This window comes from Melanostigma gelatinosum, assembly GCF_949748355.1.
Source record: "Melanostigma gelatinosum genome assembly, chromosome: 15".
Taxonomy (NCBI): Eukaryota; Metazoa; Chordata; class Actinopteri; order Perciformes; family Zoarcidae; genus Melanostigma; species Melanostigma gelatinosum.
The window spans coordinates 10,835,634-10,854,929 of record NC_136648.1 but is presented as its reverse complement, the minus strand read 5'-3'; the positions used below and the strand labels follow the sequence as shown (position 1 = coordinate 10,854,929).

Here is a 19,296-nt window from a genome sequence, read left to right as displayed (position 1 = left end):
TGAGCCCCAGATTGTGAAACACTGATCTAGACTACACAATAGTGGGGCTTGTTAAATATGATGCATATACTGTTAGATTTCCAGGCATGGGTTGAATTAGCCCAAAATGTATTTTTTTGCTTCTTCTCAGTAACCGCTTCCTCCAAACACATGTTCTTCAATATATGATTTATTTAAATTGGACGACCCCTATTGTATACAAACGACTGCCAACACATGCTCTCAATCACGCATAAGCAAACACATGCTCTCATAGATTCACACACACCTTTGTGAATGTCCTGCCTCAGTTGCTCATGATCAAATGTGTCCTCCCACATGCTAAAGTATGTCTCCCCACGCAGAGAATCCCCATGCTTCAAAGCCCGTGCTTCCTCCTCGATCCAAAACATGTAGCTGAGGGCCGTTCTTTTTTTTGTCTGCAAAGCCCTCTGCTTATTGTCCTCATAACCAAATAAACGCAGCTGCCAAAAGCTCTTGCATTGTCACAAGAGACACCCCAAGTAAACAGATGCTCATCCAAAACAGAGCTCTTTATTTGAAATTCAAAAGCTACTGGATCGCCAGAATTAGAGCTGATGGGAAACAGCCTTTGCGAGGAGGATGAGAAACTGTGAATGAAGCGTACGTGCGTGTGTGTTAAAGAAAGAAAAAGTGTATGTGAATGTCATCAACTTCTACAAGCCTGGCAGACAAATAGTGTGTGTGAGAGACGATATAGAAAACACTGTAAAGAAGACCATATGAGACCGACATGATGACAGCTAGACAGATTTTGCCGAATCGTAGCCAATCTGGTTCATCACTTAGTTTTTCATTTGTGGCAGAATTTTATATTAGGAGGAGTCTTTTCTTTCATCAGAGGAAGAGGGCAGAGCCAAGCCTCCCCTCTGCTCAAACTACAGAGAAAATCACACCATCAGCCTCCCTCTTTCTGTGTGGACCACCCTCTACTGTTCTCCTAGTGGACAGTGTTTGCTTGTGCCATAGCTGTATGCAGGCCTTCACTCTCAATGAGAGCAAAGGCAGAAGGAGACTGAGAGTGAGAGGAGGACAATGGAGAGCATGACTCTGCATAGGAAACACAACTGAGACACCAAGCCGGGTCTTACCTGCACCTCCTGGGCTGCTGACTGAACTCACTGACACAGGTAAGAGTTTCATTTTTTTCGTTTCTGTGATCAAGCTTATTATGAGATTAACCTGTGTTTTGGGAAAAGTTGGGAAACGGCTGAAAATAAAAAACGCAATTACAGATCAAATTAAAGTTAATGTGGAGCAATGAAGCTAGATAGACATTAAATGGAAGGAGTAATCTAGACATCCATGACTCTTATAAAGAAATATGTAGTGACTGAAATGCTGACATTAAAGAAACTATTTGAGCATTTTCAAGTAATTTATTTGTTTTTAAAATTCCATATGTACATGTGTAAACGGCGTGATCATATACAGTACAAAGCTCATGCATCATGTCGTCCCCTCAGCAGACGAAAGTGATTAGTGGCACCATCAGAATAACTTGTGGGCTAATTGGCGCAGTCCGTAAAATCTGATGGCCAGGAGCAAAAGCCACAACAAAGTTAAACTGGAAAAACTTTACTTTCCGATGTGCAATTCATACATGCTGTATGTTGAAATAAAGTTGGAGACACATTAGGCCGATGCAAGTGTGGCGTTCCCAGGGCTTTTTGAGGGTTTCAATGTAGCAGAATAGAGGCTCTTTACGAGTCGGACTCAGTGGTACCAACTCTCCTGGGAAAACCAGCCACCACTAAGTTTGACCTGTCTGGTTGCAAGGACTGCATTAATCAGGTCAGGTCTGGCTCTCAGCGAGGAGTAGCAGAAAATACCATTTTACTAAATCAATAAAAGAAACACGGCTGCTGCGGTTGACTTGATGAAGACCAGCAGGGTGTGAACGACGGAGAGAAACCTGGTGGTTATAACTGCCGATGAGATTCAAACCTCTGGCTGAGGAGCCTCTGTGTAAACACTGTCACTCCTGTCAGGCCGGGGCCTGTGAGATTCAAATTGTGGGGTTGGAGACGTGCAGACGGGCCAATTGCTGAGACCGAGCTATTGAAGGGGATGACCCGTGATTATGGAAAGACAGGGAAAAGAACTCCCTCGGGTAATAATCACTGACTCACAGTGCCAAGGTGTTTCTGAGCTCTGACACATGGCCCGTTTTCCTTAAAGTGCCTTTTCCTTTGCCCTCAGATGGTTTATAATCTATGACAAATACTGCAGCTTCTTCCATTGTGTTATGGGCTGCAGGCATTTTCTTTTACTGCTGAAATTTTGCGCTATTAAAACTTAATGTTGGCTGACACACTTTTCGTCTGTGAATAAGTCATTGTGCTTTATGAAAACACTTATATATTCTCTTGATGCATTTTTTACCCACCACAATGATAAAAATAGTACTATTCTGCTACAGCGGCGGTTTGAGCTTAGGTAATGCTCTGGGAGCTCTGGGATCTGTCCCATTAACTGTGGTCTGGCCTCTTCAGTGCAACTAAACATCAAGAGGAGACCACAGAAATGATTCAAAGCCCCTGCTGTCTCTGTCTTGGACTCATTTAATCCTGTTTATTTGGCATCTGTTAAAATCCTCAGCAGTTTTGTTTCGATGAGCTCTGATAGGAAGAGGTTCATATCATGAAGGTTTCTCAACCCTCTTGGTCATATTCACCAGACTCCACCTTCTGGTTGGATTTGGACCTGTATCAGCCTGAAGTTTGCTCACCATTAGCTCCACTTCCAGAGCCAAGCGGGAATATGGAGCAAGGGATCGTTCACCACTGCTCCATTAGTTGTGCTGTCGAAACCAATAAGCTCAAAACGCAAGTTTTCCTTCCAGAAATAGATTCCAGAAAACTTTACTCATAAATCAGGTATCCCTGCTGCTCCTTGAATATATATTTATTTTATTCCTCATCACATTCAAATATTTCTCTTTGGGCCAGCCAGGCAGAAATGGCAGAAGTTAAAATGAGCCAGTGAGGCCCAATGATGACCACCTGTTGACTTTTAGCATTTTACTCATTACTGACATACACATTTCTACACCTCCATGAATCCTGGCAGCTCATACTATCCCATTAAAGTGATATATTCAATGTCACCATGGCCACATTAATACAATTTTCTATCAAATATTTTCATTTTCAGTCAAATCATTTGTCAGACAGAGGTTTTATTTGTGGCAATTCTCCACACGAGTCAGTGCAGGTACACTGAAAGGATATAAGAGAGCTTCATAGAAGCTCTGAGCAGGAGATCTACAGAAATATGAAAAACAGATCTTAGCAGTTGCCCACACCCAGACACCTGATACAGATGTGGTGAGGACCGTAATGAAAGAGAACCCATGAGGGATTGTATTGAAAATCAGACTTGCGGTAACAGATTTGTGGCGGATGGGAGGCACTGCTTTTACTCCTGCACACGTGTGAGGGGAAATCTACCAGCGGCTGGACTGTCTGTTGATATGTGAAACCGTTGACTTTACTGCTTTAATGCTCACTTACTTCATGATGAAGCAAGATGCTTGTGCTGAGTCTTGAATGGAAGCTCTCTCTTGTATCATGCAAACAGATGCACAGTTGTTATATTGGATTAAAGGAGAAAGGGAAACATCTGGTAGAGGAAATTGTACAAAAAAAGAAAATGAGCTGTGACAAAAAGGAAACTTTGTAAAGAATACGTCTAATGAATGGTTACAGCATTATCCTGTGCCATACCTCCACTGTTGTCCAAAAACTACCAAAAGTGTGCAAGTCTTAGCAAGTAGCGAGTATTCAGCTATAAACCAAATTTTGACCTGATGTCGCCAAAATCAAGCACCAAAGTGACTCATTCTCAGGGGAACATGAATGTGTGCACCAAATTGGAATTTGACATATTTCACAAATATGGTGGACCGACTAACCGACAGAGCGACATTTCCTTCCTGCTAGCAAGGCTAAAAATGTTTTAAAGATTCACGTCTTCAGTAGGAACCAATGGCTTTGGGGCGAAAGATAGCGTGGGAAAGTTGAGAAATTGGACACATTGTTAGTTTTGGTCTTTTTTAAATTCATTGACAATAAGTGTAATATAGAATAACACCAACTTGTCCAGATGTAAAATGTGCTGCACTTCTCTTTCCTTTTTTATAGGTCTTTAGCTTGTTTGTTGATAGCGAGAGGAGGAACCATGGGACCCGGAACATGGAGCATATTTATTCTGTTTTGTCTGTCTTTCTGGGGCAACAGCAAAGCCCTCACAAAGCACCCCATCCTCTCCAGGATACGAAGGGCCCCAGAGGCCAATGGAGAAAGCCAGAAGTGCTCCTACACCTTCCTGGTCCCTGAGCAGAAGATCACAGGACCCATCTGTGCCGCCCGCGGTTATTCAAACGACAAGGACAGAGTGACCCGCCTGGATGTGGCTTCGGTGCGCGACCTTCTGTCGAAGCAGCGTAGGGAGATGGAGACCCTGAAGCTGGTGGTGGATGTGGATGGCAACTTGGTGAAGGAGATGAAGCTGTTGAGGAAAGAGAGCAGGAACATGAACTCTAGAGTGACGCAGCTCTACATGCAACTGCTGCACGAGATCATCAGGAAGAGAGACAACTCACTGGAGCTGGCGCAGCTGGAGACGCGCATCCTCAACGCCACCGCCGAGTCACTGCGCCTGGGATCCAGGTACAGGGAACTGGAGGCCAAATACGCAGCCCTGTCTGCAGTAGTGAACAACCAGTCAGTGCTGATTGGAGCCCTGGAGGAGCGTTGTATGCAGGTGTACAGCCGCAGGCATGACCAGCCACCTTTGGGACCTCCACTTGTGCAGGTGGTGCCCGAGAACATTCCTGTTAATGTGCCACGTTTCACCAATGAGATCCAGAGGGACAACACCCGAGTGTTTGCCCGGGAAAGGGGCTCTCGCTCAGGGTCGTCACCCACAAGTGGCACCTTGGAAGATCAGAAACCTCCACATAGAAACTTCAGCGCTGAAGGTGAGGGGATGAGTTAGTGGGGGATCCATTCATCCATCCATTCATTTGTATTAATTTATTCATTAATTTGTGTTAATTTATTCATTCATTCAGTCACAAAAATTCAAAACAAGTCTTGGTAAAATGTATAATCTGTCATGAGTTTGCGCACCAACCATAACAAAATAATAATCAGTGTTTAAATACAGCTGCAGGTGAGCCGTTGGCCTTATTTTTAAAGGTTAAAGATTTGCAGATTCAGCTGGAGCTCTGCTTCCCGCTCAACAGAAAGAACACAAACCTGAATGGAAATAAAAATGTTGTAATGTCTCAACTGAGGCAGGGGACGCAAAGCAAAGCAAAGAAAGACCTAACCAGTGCGATTTTGCTCAACAGAAATTCCTGACTCATTTAGATTCCCTTCGCCCAAGAATAATAAAGTGTGTAGGATTTCAGTGCAGCTGTGTATGAAAATGGTCCCTTAAAAGACTGTTCCATTGCATGTGAGATGTAGACAAATCCCAGGCTGGCATGATAGGCTCCTGCAAACTACAAAGTAGAGGCACTTCTGGTCTACTTCATGAAGTGAATGCACTATACCTTTTAGGTTATTATTTCATTATTAGCCAGGAGACTCACTGCTACATGTGCTTTTGATTTAAAATTTTCCAACGAGAATGTTGAATTACCTTGAAAGAAAAGGCATACATCAGTTTCTAAACGCTATGTTAACAAGATGCATATTTTCATTTTTTTTATTTCAACTCAAATAAAAGCAAGTCATTTCTTGTTAAATTGACTTTATTTGCCCCACTCACATCTGCTGTTCTGGGAGGATATATATATATGTGTGTATATATATATATATATATATATATATATATATATATATATATATATATATATATATATATATTGTATTGCTCTGTCAGACATTGACTTCATTGCCTCCTCATCATCATGTAAACTCATGTCACACACTTCCCTGTCTGTATTACCACCTGCCTCCCTCTCTTGATCTTGTCCTTCAGGCCCGTTCAGAGACTGTCTCGCGGCGCAGGAAGCGGGCCACATCACCAGCGGCATGTACCTGATCAGACCAGACGAAGCAGAGAGGCCCGTCCAGGCCTGGTGTGAACAGGATATAGACAACGGGGGCTGGACCGTAATCCAGAGCAGGAGAGACGGCTCTGTTAACTTCTTCAGGAACTGGGACAGCTACAAGGTGATGACATATGACCCTTCCCCCGCCCTGTTTTTCTTATTTTTCTCTCACCTCCGGAGCCAACCTGAATATTTGGGTCATCCAGAGACGACGGGAGTGCCGTTATATGACCCGTCTAGGGGTTCATTGGGACTATTTCCTGGGCCAGAATCCTTGTGTTTTCACTTCTTGTAAAATATAATGTAAACCATATAATATATAATGCCCCGTCAGCAGCGCTATTTGTCCGAGGTCATATGGTTTGAGATTCCCATTATGAAACATTAGATAACCCACAAGGAAGGTATGTTCCACAGCTCAATATGCAGGCGTTTCTTTCCAAAACCGCTTCTCCTATGGTGCCTTCCTGGATGGGTGGCTGCTTGGCTCACTACACCACACCGTATAGACTCTCTCATCAAAGCCCTGTGAGAATGACATGGAGTATATCGCTGCTGCCAGCCTCGGCGATCCAGTGTTCCATTCAGCCCGGCCAGGCTTGTTTATGTGTAACTGGAAGCTGAATTGCTCTCTCCAACATTAGTTTCCTTCTGCGCTCTCCCACAAAGCCACCACATGTACACACGCACAGCACCGGAGAGAAGACCCTGCACTGAAACCCTACATCATTCATCATCTGCTGGCTCACCCGGCTAATCCACAATCGCAAACCTCAAACTCCTCGACCAAGTGAAGTGTTCTGGAGGCACGTGGCCAGATGTAGATTGCTCGCGGTTATTCAACACGAGCGCCCAGGCCAGTTTCGCCATTAACCATGATCCAAGAGCTCTTCTGGGTTTGAGCGATGAACCAGCATTCTGACGTTGGACGGTTATTTTCCCGCATAAACACTACAACATGTCTTTTTTAGGAATTTCAAAGACAAGGGCGCATTCTTTCCCCACATCTTCCTTTTGAAGTTTTGTAGTTTGTCTTAAGTGCAGAACCAAGACCAGAACGTCATCAAAAAGAAAATTCTCATTTGTTCTGTAACAATCCGACAGCCTCGTCCACAAGGGGGTTTTATGTTCCCAAACAATTCTCATGTTTCTAAACTCCTCAGGCTACCACATGAAAAACAATGCTCATTATTTTCTGTGATCTTCCTCTAACCTTCCTTTTAATCTTCCTTTGACGCAGAGCGGCTTTGGCAACATAGACGGGGAATACTGGCTCGGTCTGGAAGGCATCTACAACCTGGGGAGGCAGGAGGACTACAAGTTGCTGGTGGAGATGGAGGACTGGATGGACAAGAAGGTCTACGCTCAGTACAGCAGCTTCCATCTAGAGCCTGAGAGTGAGGGTTACCGCCTGCGACTGGGCACCTACCAGGGCAACGCCGGGGACTCCCTGAGCAGCCACAACGGCAAACCGTTCACTACTCTGGATCGAGACAAGGATACATTCTCAGGTAGATAAACACGGGGGCCCTTTGAAGTTTTCACATCCTATAAAGCAAAACTGACGTAAAGAAAAATCAGACACCATCACATTCTTGAAATGTGTATCCTACGTGAAGACCAATTGAATGTGGCATCATTCCCGCAATTGCGTGCAACACCTCTCACACTTTTCCATCTATTGTTGTGAGCATGTCGGCGTTCGCAAGTTCTCTTCGTTTGCAAACATTGTGAAAACCAGAAACGGTGGCAACCTCCAGTGCTGAAAAATGAAGCCAACGCCGAAGTGCCAAAATGGAGGTTCTTTCAAATGGCTACTTGAAGCTGGCTCCAAAAGCGAGTGAATCCCCATAAACCCTCATGTTAAAATGCCCGACTTTACAGCAGAAATATACACGTTTACAGCCTGGTACAAAAACGCTTCTGGTCTCCATATTTTATACAGTCTATGGTCTGCATCAAGACGCCGTGGGCTACTGCCCAAATGTCAATGGGGCCAACAGCTCCTTCCTATCTCCAGGCCATGGTCAAGCCCTACACCCCCGCCCCGACTTTGCTCTGCTGGTCCCTGCGGCCGATCGACCCGGTCGCGGCTTTTTTCTGTCCTGGCCCCACAGTGGTGGAATGAACTCCCCACTGATGTCAGGACAGCAGAGTCGCTGCCCATCTTTCGGCGTAGGCTGAAAACTCAGCTCTTCAAGAAGTACTACCCTGAGCCTTCCACTTAGCACTTATTGTATTCGTATTAGTTTGTTTCTGCACTGTGCTTTTGCTCTGGTTTATGCTCTTAGATGCTTGTTTAAAAAAGGAGATGCACTTATGACTTCTGGTGACTAGTAGTTCTCTTGAATATCTATGTTGAATACACTTATTGTAAGTTGCTTTGGATAAAAGTGTCTGCTAAATGACAGTAATGTAATGTAATGTAAAGGCCCTGGGAGTGAGACCTTGCTGAAATAGATGTTTTTCCGAAGACAACACATTTCAGCTAATCATAACCATTGTCTCTCTACAACAGGTAACTGTGCCCATTTCCACAAAGGAGGCTGGTGGTACAACGCTTGCGGCCAAGCCAATCTTAACGGTGTATGGTACACCGGAGGCGTTTACCGCAGCAAATTCCAAGATGGGATCTTCTGGGCGGACTACGGCGGAGGCTTCTACTCTATGAAGTCTGTCCGTATGCTGATCAGGCCCATAGACTGAGGAGATACTGCAAGCCAGGCTGGTCCAGGGGTAACTGTGGAGGCCAGGGGCAAACTTGAACCTCATTCTATGACTGTATGTCATCAGCAATTGGTTGATCCTAGACAGAAGAACTACACCTACGGAGATTATCAACCACCATAGTGACTTGAACTGCCTCCTGTTACAGACATGAACTCTGCGTGAAACATTGTTCTCTTTACAGCATAATAGATACACAGAGAGGGATTTAGGGGACATGACTGTTTAAAGTAAATACATATGATGTTGAAGGGATAATTAAGGCCAATTTGCAGCGAAATTATGCAAGCTGTCTATCTGATTAAGAGGCCGCAGTGTTTTCCTCATTACTAGGTCACCCCGTCGAGATGAGGCGCCACATCCCAACAGAGCTTCACTGGTTTTGATGTCATTCATAAGCTTCAGCGTAACAGGATCTAAATGCAGCTCTTCCTACCTCGCCAAGATAAACGTGTGGGTTAAATGCTCATACGTGGTATTTAACTTGTGGTATGAGCTGGAAAATGCATTTTGTTAATACCTATATTGATCTGTTCAGACTCCATATCTATTTCCAGATCTGAAAGGACCAACATTGTAAGGAGTTGGAGAAATGAAGGTGGTTTTAAGACATATGTACATTTGATTACACAAAAACAGTCTCTCTCTGCACTTAAAATGAACTTTATGTATGTTAACTACTTTGTGACTAGAAACGATAATTTATGTGTACAATTAACTTAGCATTACAGTGAAAAGGACCAGGTGTCACGAGGGAACAGTAAACGATCCTATAGAAAATATAACTAATTTCCTCCGCTGTATAAATGACAATCATTCTCAAAGTGTGCTTGCACAAATGGAAATTGCTGTTGTATGTTTTTCTCATTTGGCTGTTGATTAAATTTCAGTATGACTCTGAGAAACGGGCATTGTTGGAGGGGGGGAAAAATATGGAAATGTGTTGTTTTGAGTAGTTTTCAAGCACAAAAAATACGCCAACCAAGCGTGTTGAGAGTTACAGGCAATGGGACAGACAACGAGAAACACATTGCTGAAAGCTAGACAGGATGAAGAAAGGAGGAGGGAGGGGAGTGGGACGAACGGGGATGGAACTGGTCCAAATTTCCAAATTATTTCCCCCCCTCTTCCTCTAAATACACAGAAATTTACATTCTTTCCACACAAAAGTGCTTGAACTGCATGTTTTCGTTAAATATCTTCCATTGACAAGTCACGGCTGCTCTCTTTAATCACCGGTATGGAAGGAAAACTGCATCCTTTTGGGGAAACCATCCGAGGGGAGAGGGGAGCTGGTTTGTTCTGTTTTTTTTTTTAAACTTGTGGTCTGCTTTTAACAACACCCTACAGTCTTTGGTCTCTCAGCTGAAAATATACCCTCATATTGGTCTGTTTTTCTTTAGACCACAAAGTCCCTCACACCCATCTCTTCAACAAACTTTTATAAAGCAACAGAACACAAAGCCAGGAGACCGGTCAAACCCAGCTGGACATGGAAACATGTTTATGAACATGTAAAAAAAGAGTCCAATAAAAATGGCATTATGTTAAAATGAAAGCTGAAACCATTGAGTCACAATACTTGGCAGAAAAATAGTACACAACAGACATTTAGGATCGCTTAGAGGACATCCTTGTTCGTTCGGATTTAAAGGAACTCCTTTCATGTGCCATGCTGATTTATAACCAAGTCCTAATCTTCCTTTTCTTGTGGTTGTGAGTCACACAGACGAAATGTTGCTGTTTTGCCAGCAGACACTTTAAGGAAATGTAAACATTTAACAGAAATAAGAGTTCTAATAAATGTGCGTGGCTCTGTGCTTTGTGTTGGCGTGAAAATGTCTCAAGGAGACGGATGAATACATGGTCGAGTCATCTCGTTTCAAGTGGTGACATATTCTGTGGATGACTAAGGGCAAGTCATCAGTTCATCAGTCTGGCTCTCAACCTGAGCTACATGACTATACTGTATATCAAATTTCTGTTTTCTCAGGGTAATGTTTTTTGGGCTACATTCATCGTCGTTACTTTTTATTTCAAAAGAATAGTGACATTTTCGGAAATACGTTATTTGACCAAGAACTTGACTGAGAATTATCTGCTTATACGGGTACACGAGGATTGGATCGGTATACTTAAAGGAATAGTTGGGGAAATAGGCTGATTCTCTCTCTTGCCAAGAGTAAAATTGGGTGATTGGTCGGCCCACCACTCTCCTGTCTGAACGGTAAACATGAATATAAGTTTGACGGTATAGCCAGGAAGCTTATGTTAGCATAAAGACTAAAGTAGACCCAGCTAGCCTGCTTCTGCCCAAAGTTTCTTTCTTTTAAATCACCCTACCAGCACCTCTAAAAGTCCCTATGTATGCATGTTATGGCTGTCTTGTCTTATTTGTACAGAAAATAAAATGTAAAAACGACAAGTTGTGAATTTACGAGCAGTTACTTACAGACCTATATGTCACTGAACCCAGTTACCTTTTGCCAATTAATAGTCCAACCCATAAAACCCCCTAAAACCAAAGCTTATTTTTACAGTTCTTGTTATGTAAGGGTTAAACAAACAAGATAAAACGTGTTAATTAGTGAGCTTTAGAGGTAATGGTTGGTGGTTTTTTTAAACTTTGAGCTATAAAAAAGGTCAAGTGCAGACTCAGACACTCTCTTCTAGGAGTTTAATTGAACAACGAGCCATCTGAGCATCTGGTGACATGTCCACCTTCCTGTCACAAGTGTGCCTCTCAGACGTCAAGCCTACAACCACCCCAGAGACTGTTACGGGACGCTGCTTCACCACAGGAGCTGTAACTGAAGTCTTCCAATAACTCTGCCCACTACACACACTGAACCCTTACATTTTAAACAGCCTCACGAGGTTATAGAAATGCATGATGGGCCCACAAAAAAACAAACTCCTGCGCAGCCAGGCATTGGAGGAGGGAAGGTGACATCCTTGGCTCTGGTGAGGGGACCACACTCAGGCCCGTACCACCTTGAATACATGGCCAACAGACTGGGGATGGCCGAGCAGTGCTCCAGTGTGGTCCTCTGAGAACCGCTGCAGGTTTCAAGGTGAAAGGCCCTCTTTGTCACCGAGTGAAGCTTCGCTGTCTACGTATTTCACCACCATGATGGCACCAGGCTCGGAAGATTTGTGGAAGAAGCTGGCTCTACTGCTGTTTGCTGAAAGACATCTGCTGTTGGGAAAATGTCCATGAGAGGGACTCATTAGCCTTCAATCCAGTCAACCAGTAAATCAACATACAGGATGTGGAGCTGTTTTCTTTGAAAATAAGCACCATGACTAATTTTTACCCTACAGTAAACAACTCCACATAGCCAAGTCCGCTCCTAAGTGCTCTTTTGATTTAGAGCTTAACAGACACTTGTTTAAGATGGATAATCATTTGGAGGGATCTGGGAAGGCTCTCTGAGCTGCAGACAGCTGCAGTTTCCACTCTCCCTTATTAGTTTAAGACATATAGTAGAGGGATACTTCATTGAGCACACGAGAGAGTGCTGAGATTGTGAAAATGAGATTTAATTTCATGACTTTTTTTTAACGGAAATATGTCAAACTATGCACCGATCGAAGATAACAAACAAAGGAACATATGAGCAGTGACAACCTACGAACAGATATATAGTCTGTTAAATATATCTATTAGTGACCAGAATTCCAGATGGTTTTCATAGTTCCTGTGGCTGGTATGAAAAGCTTGTTTATTCTAGACTCAAACCTTGAAACCCCTTATCCAGTGGATCTCCTTTGCAAAGACGTATGACCTCAGAACACTGGGGAGTCGTCAGCATGTAGTCACCGAAATGGAGGACCCACTAATAGTCTACAGTATGACTGTTAACTGTGTGTTTCTGGATATACGGTTTCACTTATTGTGATAGATGGCGTGAGTCACGGAGGTCTGTTTAAGGCTCCAGGACCGCCTGAGGAGACAGAGCCAAAGGAGCAACCTCCCTGACTACTCACCTGATTCTACACCATAAAACTGTGAAAAACAAAAGGGCCTCCCTACTCTAAACCGGCTCAAGCGAGGCATGAGCCAAATAGTCACAAAGCACAACAGAAGGAACCACAGAAATGTTTTACATCCAGCCCAGTGGAGAATAAAAAACACTTACGGCAGTAGCACCAATACGTTTTTTTTTCTTTCAGCTGCTAAAAATATATAGTTAGAAAATGATTGTTTGCCAAATCAGAGTTGTCGATGCTGAAATAAAGAAATAAAAACACAATCGTACAAATTAGACATAGAAATAGTAGAGCAAAAATTATACAAAAAGACAAGGATAACAAATATTTACATACATTGAAAAAGGACTTGACCTCTTGAGCTAAATTGAGCCCACAGCAAGGGAAAGTCAAATGAAATTAAAGTCCCGCTACGACCAGCCCTGGATGAGCTTTAAATGGGATTAGTAAAAAATGTTCCACCAGTTCTGAATTTAACTGTTATCTTTATATGATAGAACAGGAAATACACGGTCTGATCTCTCAATTTCACAGCCGTTCATATTTTAGTTGCTGCATTCTAAAGTAGCTGCAGATGTGAGGCACTTTTGAGTGTGACAAGAATTTCAGTGGTTAAAATGGGATGTGATACATGTTTTTTTAAATGACAGCTTTCACCAGTTTTATTAAAACTACTTGGATTCTGGCAGCTGGCTTTTCATTGGAAGGAGATTAGATCATTAAAAGTCTTTCTGGAGTGAGTGGGTCAAAATATCCCTACTGAGCAGTAAAAAGTTTGAAGATCATTAAAAAAACAACATTAATAATACATAGAGCTGTGAACTAATTTAACTTGGATTTACTCATGTTGTTTCACAGCTTAGTATCCATGAGATCATCTTTTTTTGTCCAGTGACATTCTTGGCATTGATCAGACTTCCACATTGACCCCACAGACATACTTTAAACACAACATCAGGCCCTAGGCAGCCCAAGGTACCATACCAGCTCATATCATGTTTTCAATCGCAAATAAACATGAGCAACAAAACAGGCAATTCTACCTCAAAGACCTCAAAGCTGCTTGCAAAACGCAGATAAGACTTTTCTGAATGGAACTATATTACAGCATTACATTTTTTTTTGGGGGGGGGGGGGGTGAAATGCATCCTGACCTTGCCACTGTGATGAATATTGACACTTTGATAAAGCATGTTCAATTTCAAATGCACAAGTCTAATTTCTCTTTTAGCTCTCCCGCACCAAGACGTAAATGGACTAGGCTATGCAGAATTTAAATTGTACTTTGATACCATCTAGTGGTGGAGTAGTTTTACGAGGCTACCTTTCGATGCCCTTATAAAACAGGCAGAGGGTTGTCAGTGAAGCTTTTGTCCACATGCCTGACACCCTTTATAACAGCGTCTCTCTCTCAAACAAAAGAGGAACAAGTCGTTTTATTTAAAATGAAATGAATGAGCATCTCAAGATACATATTTCAGCCGAAATTATAATGCTTGTTAATAAATATATATTTTTGTATATGCGTTTGTTGTGTGAAGATGCCATTTGTACAGCGAGCCCTACATCTATTAGCTGACATTCCTATTGTGTAGGACTATAGTAATAATTAAGAATTGTTTGGTAATGTTAAGGATAACATTGCTTATGTAAAATGTGTTCGTGATTTTTATTTTTCGTCCTGTTCATGCTTCAAAGCTTCAGCAAAGTTGAGAAACAAAAAAGGGAAACACGTGTCGCAGAATGATGACGTAATTGTAGGAATTCATCAACGCCATGGCAGCTCATGCTAGCGAGCTTGAGATTGCAAAGAAGAATTTAACTGATGCAATTGGTGATAATGTCAAGCTGTAAGTAAAATGCCTTTCGTGTGTGTTTTGTGGTGTTGGTTGTCTATTGTTGTTCTTGGTTTACCGTTGCAATGCAAAGTAATTCTGCTGTTAGCTAGCTTGTGGAAAGTAGCAGCTCGCTATCACTTGCTAATGTTTGCAGCATTTCTCCTCAGCAACAGTTATCAATCAGCCAACATTTCTTTGCAGTTACTCAGCATTTATTATGTGCGCTCAGGGGGAAGTTATACACATTTACGTGTTTGTAAGTTTGTATTAATGCAGTTTAAAGGTCTCTGGATGTGTAACTTGAGATAGAAAAAGAAACATGTATTAAAAAGAGAGAAAAGTGCATCATTTATTTTCACATAACGAGATGGGAGGCTAACGTTACATTATGTCTAACATAGGTTTGTTTATGAAATGAAAGTAATGCAGTAAATGCACCTGAACTCATGGAGTAAGGTGAGTCTTGTGATGATGTTTTCTGTTTTTTTGCCTCTCCATGCAGTTACTGGGCAAACCTGAAGCTATGGTTCAAACAGAAAATCAGCAAGGAGGAGTTTGACATCGAGGCTCGTCGTCTGCTGGCTCAGGAGACTGGTTAGTAACCAAGGAACACTTCCAGTTGAGTAGTTGATGCTTTCTAGAGAAGTGTTGCTTATTTGTATTTCTCTCGTTCTTCCTTCACAGTCCATGTCCACAACGATTTTCTCCTGGCCATCCTCACACGCTGCCAAATCATTGTGTCCACACCAGGTGAAGTTTCTTAAAGAATGAATTGTTTTCTGAAACTGCACATGAGCTTGTGTTTGTGTCCAAGTTTTGACCCACTGTATGTAGATAAGCACATTGTTGCTGATTCATTTTTCAAAAGCCAGTTAGAAGCTATCACTATTCAAAAGTTGTAACAGTTAACTAAAGGGAAATATTATTTTTCAATGTGATCTGTATTTATGTTTACTTCAATTCATCTTGTGTTCTTCTACTGTCCTCTAGAGGGCGCAGGGCAACTACAGTGGCAAGGTGGCTCTGCTTCAAAGCCTGGAAAACCAAAAGGGAAGAAGAAATGTTCCTCCAGACAGAAGTTTGATGTAAGTATTTGATATTCGTCCCTGCAGAGGCTGGCTGCGTTAACAAGCAGCTCTGCCAAATGTTGAAATGTTCATAATAATGTAAGTGCTCAAATAATGAGTGGGTGTAAATGTTGTTTAAAGGTTAGTGGCGTATAATTAATCAATCGGTGCATTAACAACTGTCTGTCTGTATCATTTGGATCTTCAGCATCGTTTTCAGCCACAGAACCCTCTGAGCGCCGCCCAGCCTTTCAGCCCCAGGGAGGTGGGAGGTGAGGAGGAGGAGCTGCGTCTAAGTGCCCACACTCTGCTGTTGCCCACGCGGGGCCAGCTGGAGGCCCGCATGATGGTGACGGCCTTCGAGCTGGGCCTGGATAACATCACAGACGATGCCGTCAGCAGCATGATTCACGCTGTTGAGGTTTGTAGCAACTGTCCGCCAGCAATGCTGAGTCATGTCAATTTTGTAATACAAAAATGGCCTCAAAGGGCTTTACAATCTGTACGACATATGATACCTTCTGTCAGAGGATGAGTGAGTACCAAATGAAATCGCTAAAATAAAAAGCATCGTGTGAAATTTACAACCATGTCAATATTTGATTTTGAATCGTTTATGTTGTAGCATAAATATAAATATTTACATATGAAAATGACAATATCATCACAGAGAAACATGAATAAATGCAATGAATTTGTGTTTGTAGATTTAAAACTACATTTTTCATATTTGTAGCTTTAAAACAAGAGTCACTGAATCAAAAGAAATAAAGTTGTTCCCACAAAGAAGAACCCGAGTATCTTCGCTCAACACTGGAAGCAAGTTCTCATGTTTCACTTTTACGTCAGTGTTGATTTCTTATACAAGGTTGTAATAAACACTCACAAGGCGATGTTTGGTGGTCCAGCAGACAACAGGTTGAACATGTTCGTTCCTTTCAGTTTTGTTCTTGAAATTCATAAAAATGTAATTGATTCTGTCCTCGAGAAATTCATAATTTTGTAAACTATTTTCTGTAGTACAAAGTATTTCTCTCATAGTTTGTACTGAAATGCAAAATATGAGAGAATGCTGGTATTTATTTAATGGTGCTTTAATTACGAGCTTAACATTTCATTGACATTGAAATGGGGAGATTTTTTTTTTTTTACCGCTTATTAAATATGACTGACAGCTGAGTTTACCCAGGAGGTTGAGCAATGGCTGACGCTCTGCTCTGATTTATTTCAGCACCACTTGAAAGACGTCCTGACTGCTGTCATCACCCGGAGGAAGGCGTATAGGTTACGGGACGGTCGCTTCCCGTACGCGTTTGGCAGCGATGTCACACCGCAGCCTTATCTGAAAAACAGCCTGGCTGCTTACCGCAGTGTCACTGAATGGTAGGGACAACTGTGTTAGCTCTTAGGTTAGGTTGCTGTTTATTAAAACGTAGTCGTAGTACTGATCACAAATATTAAGCCCATAGGGATTTTTCCTTTTTCTTACTTTCAGTCCCCCTCCAAGTGCTTCCCTCGCCACTGGCCCACCACCTCAAGTGTCACCTGATGAGGCCGAGCAGCAAGCTGTTCACTTATTGGCGTGTTCTGCTGCTACTCTCCCCGCTCCCCTCCCTCCAATCAGCACGTTTGATCTGCTGGAGGCTTTACAGGTAAGAGACATGTGTTCATGAACGTTTCTCGGTCCCAAAACCTTCAACAAACGTAGTGCCTTATACAGGGATATTCAATAAAAAACATGTTTTCTAGTTTGTTCCTTTGTGAGAGAAGCAGACCTGTGACTTCCTGCCAATAGTTTGAATCGTGGCTTGAAAGGAGTTTGAGCCATTCTAAACTGTACTCGGTGTTCATAATGTTCCCAGCTCAGAATGCTGACTCGCAGCTGTAAGTTGATCCACACACGGTCAAGGTGTGTGTAGTGCTACTTTGATCAGGGACAAGTCTGTAGCCAGAAAGTAGCAGGTCAGCTGCTTCATGCTGTCATCTCTCTTACGTTGTTTTCTCTAGCGATCTGTCTGCGTTCTGTAAATAATCGATTGATTGCTTCATGACACAGAACATGTTTATATTTACACTTAAAATACACCCAGTGACATTCATTTACACTGAATATGTATTCGTCACTAGTGGTAAATGTTTCAACCTTTTTAAGTGGGTGCTTTCTGGTTGTAAGATATTTTGAAATGTTTTCATTGGTCATATTGGTGAACTGCACTTAGACCTCTATGGTTGCTGTTTATCACAGTTATTCATGTCTGCCCTCATTTAACCATCAGAGGATTGAATGCCTAAATGTCTTCCTGCAACACTTGTCTGATGTAGGTTCACCGCGGTGTGATGCCCTCCCACACTATGTATGCCCTGAACATGGAGCGTATCCTGTCACGGCTCTGGCACCCGAGCCACGAAGAACTGGAGCAGGACCACGTACACCGGCAGCGCCTCGTCAGCTGAGAACCACGAATGCTGGACTGTGTATGAACCGGGGAACCAAACACAAAAATAATCCCCAATGTGGCAATAGATGGGGGGGACCAGTGTGTCGATAAAAAATGAATACCCTTTTCATAATACCTGGAGAATCACATCCCTGTTGCACAAAGAGATAAAGCATGAGTGGAGCAGGATGAAACTGTTGGACAGTGGACACAGAGTGGGCAGTCCACTCCAGACACCGGCCAATAGATGGAAAATTATTTTTGTCTGTCCCACCAGAAATCATTTGGAACTTCTGTTATTTTGTGAGAAATATATTTGTTGGTAAAATATTGAAAGTATTTAATTTAAGGAGATGCCAGCAGATGGAGCACTGGACAGAACAATGCGGTTCTGATTGGGCCGGTTTGCGCCACAATGTTTCGGAGTCAGATATGCAACACAACTATTACGTGATGTCCTATAAACACGGAACAGTTGATATCTGATCATGTAGCATTGTGTACATGAGTAGGTCCCAACAATGTGCATATAGGAAAGATTTAGAAAGAATGGACCCTGTACATTACACTCAGGTGTTTTCACTTAATCTGGCTCATTAGGCCTCATCTCGCGGCAGCGCTGAGGTCATCAATTCATGAATACAAATGAGAAAGATGGAAATGCAACAGAAAAATGTCGATCGGCCGCTGTCTGCTAGGATCCTCTAAAGAGGTCTTATTATCACCGAACAGCTGTGTTTATGGTGGGTTCAGGGTCCTTAAAATGTGCCAGACAGCTGCCTCCTGTGTCATCACGCCCCTCGTGAACATACCTTGAAACCGTCTCCGATGTATTCCTGAAGCATTTAATGGCGTCTAAGACCAGCGAGCATCCATCAGTGTTGGTGGTCCACAATGTGTGTAAGCTGAAGCCGTCAGTGCACTTGAATATCTGCTTGTGTGTGTAGCGTCTAGTTCAACTTGAAGTGTATAAATGTAACTTTTTTTTTCTCAACAAACTGTTTTATTTCTATTACAGTTATGAAAATAAATCTTAAAATGTGTACAAGTTCACTCGTTTATATTCAGAATATTCCCACATGAAAATATTTCTTGTGTACCTCAACACACTTCCAAAGTGTGTAAACAAGTGTGCGTATGCTTCA

At 42.5% G+C, this 19,296-nt stretch overlaps 2 protein-coding genes across 2 annotated transcripts; both read left to right on the top strand.

Moving 5' to 3' along the window:
• The first annotated feature begins 1,028 nt into the window (after window positions 1–1,028).
• angptl1b (angiopoietin-like 1b) lies at window positions 1,029–9,853 on the top strand. The gene is made up of 5 exons (XM_079284787.1): window positions 1,029–1,151; window positions 4,167–5,005; window positions 6,016–6,209; window positions 7,329–7,599; window positions 8,607–9,853. The coding sequence occupies exons 2-5, from the start codon at window positions 4,204–4,206 to the stop codon at window positions 8,792–8,794; spliced, it is 1,455 nt and encodes a 484-aa protein (XP_079140913.1). The 5' UTR covers window positions 1,029–1,151; window positions 4,167–4,203; the 3' UTR covers window positions 8,795–9,853.
• A 4,723-nt stretch (window positions 9,854–14,576) lies between these two features.
• Window positions 14,577–19,181, top strand: tada1 (transcriptional adaptor 1). Its single transcript, XM_079284567.1, has 8 exons — window positions 14,577–14,658; window positions 15,149–15,240; window positions 15,331–15,396; window positions 15,637–15,731; window positions 15,922–16,134; window positions 16,945–17,096; window positions 17,209–17,365; window positions 18,036–19,181. Exons 1-8 carry the CDS (start codon window positions 14,585–14,587, stop codon window positions 18,165–18,167), a joined length of 981 nt encoding a protein of 326 aa, XP_079140693.1. The 5' UTR covers window positions 14,577–14,584; the 3' UTR covers window positions 18,168–19,181.
• The last annotated feature ends 115 nt before the right edge of the window (window positions 19,182–19,296 follow it).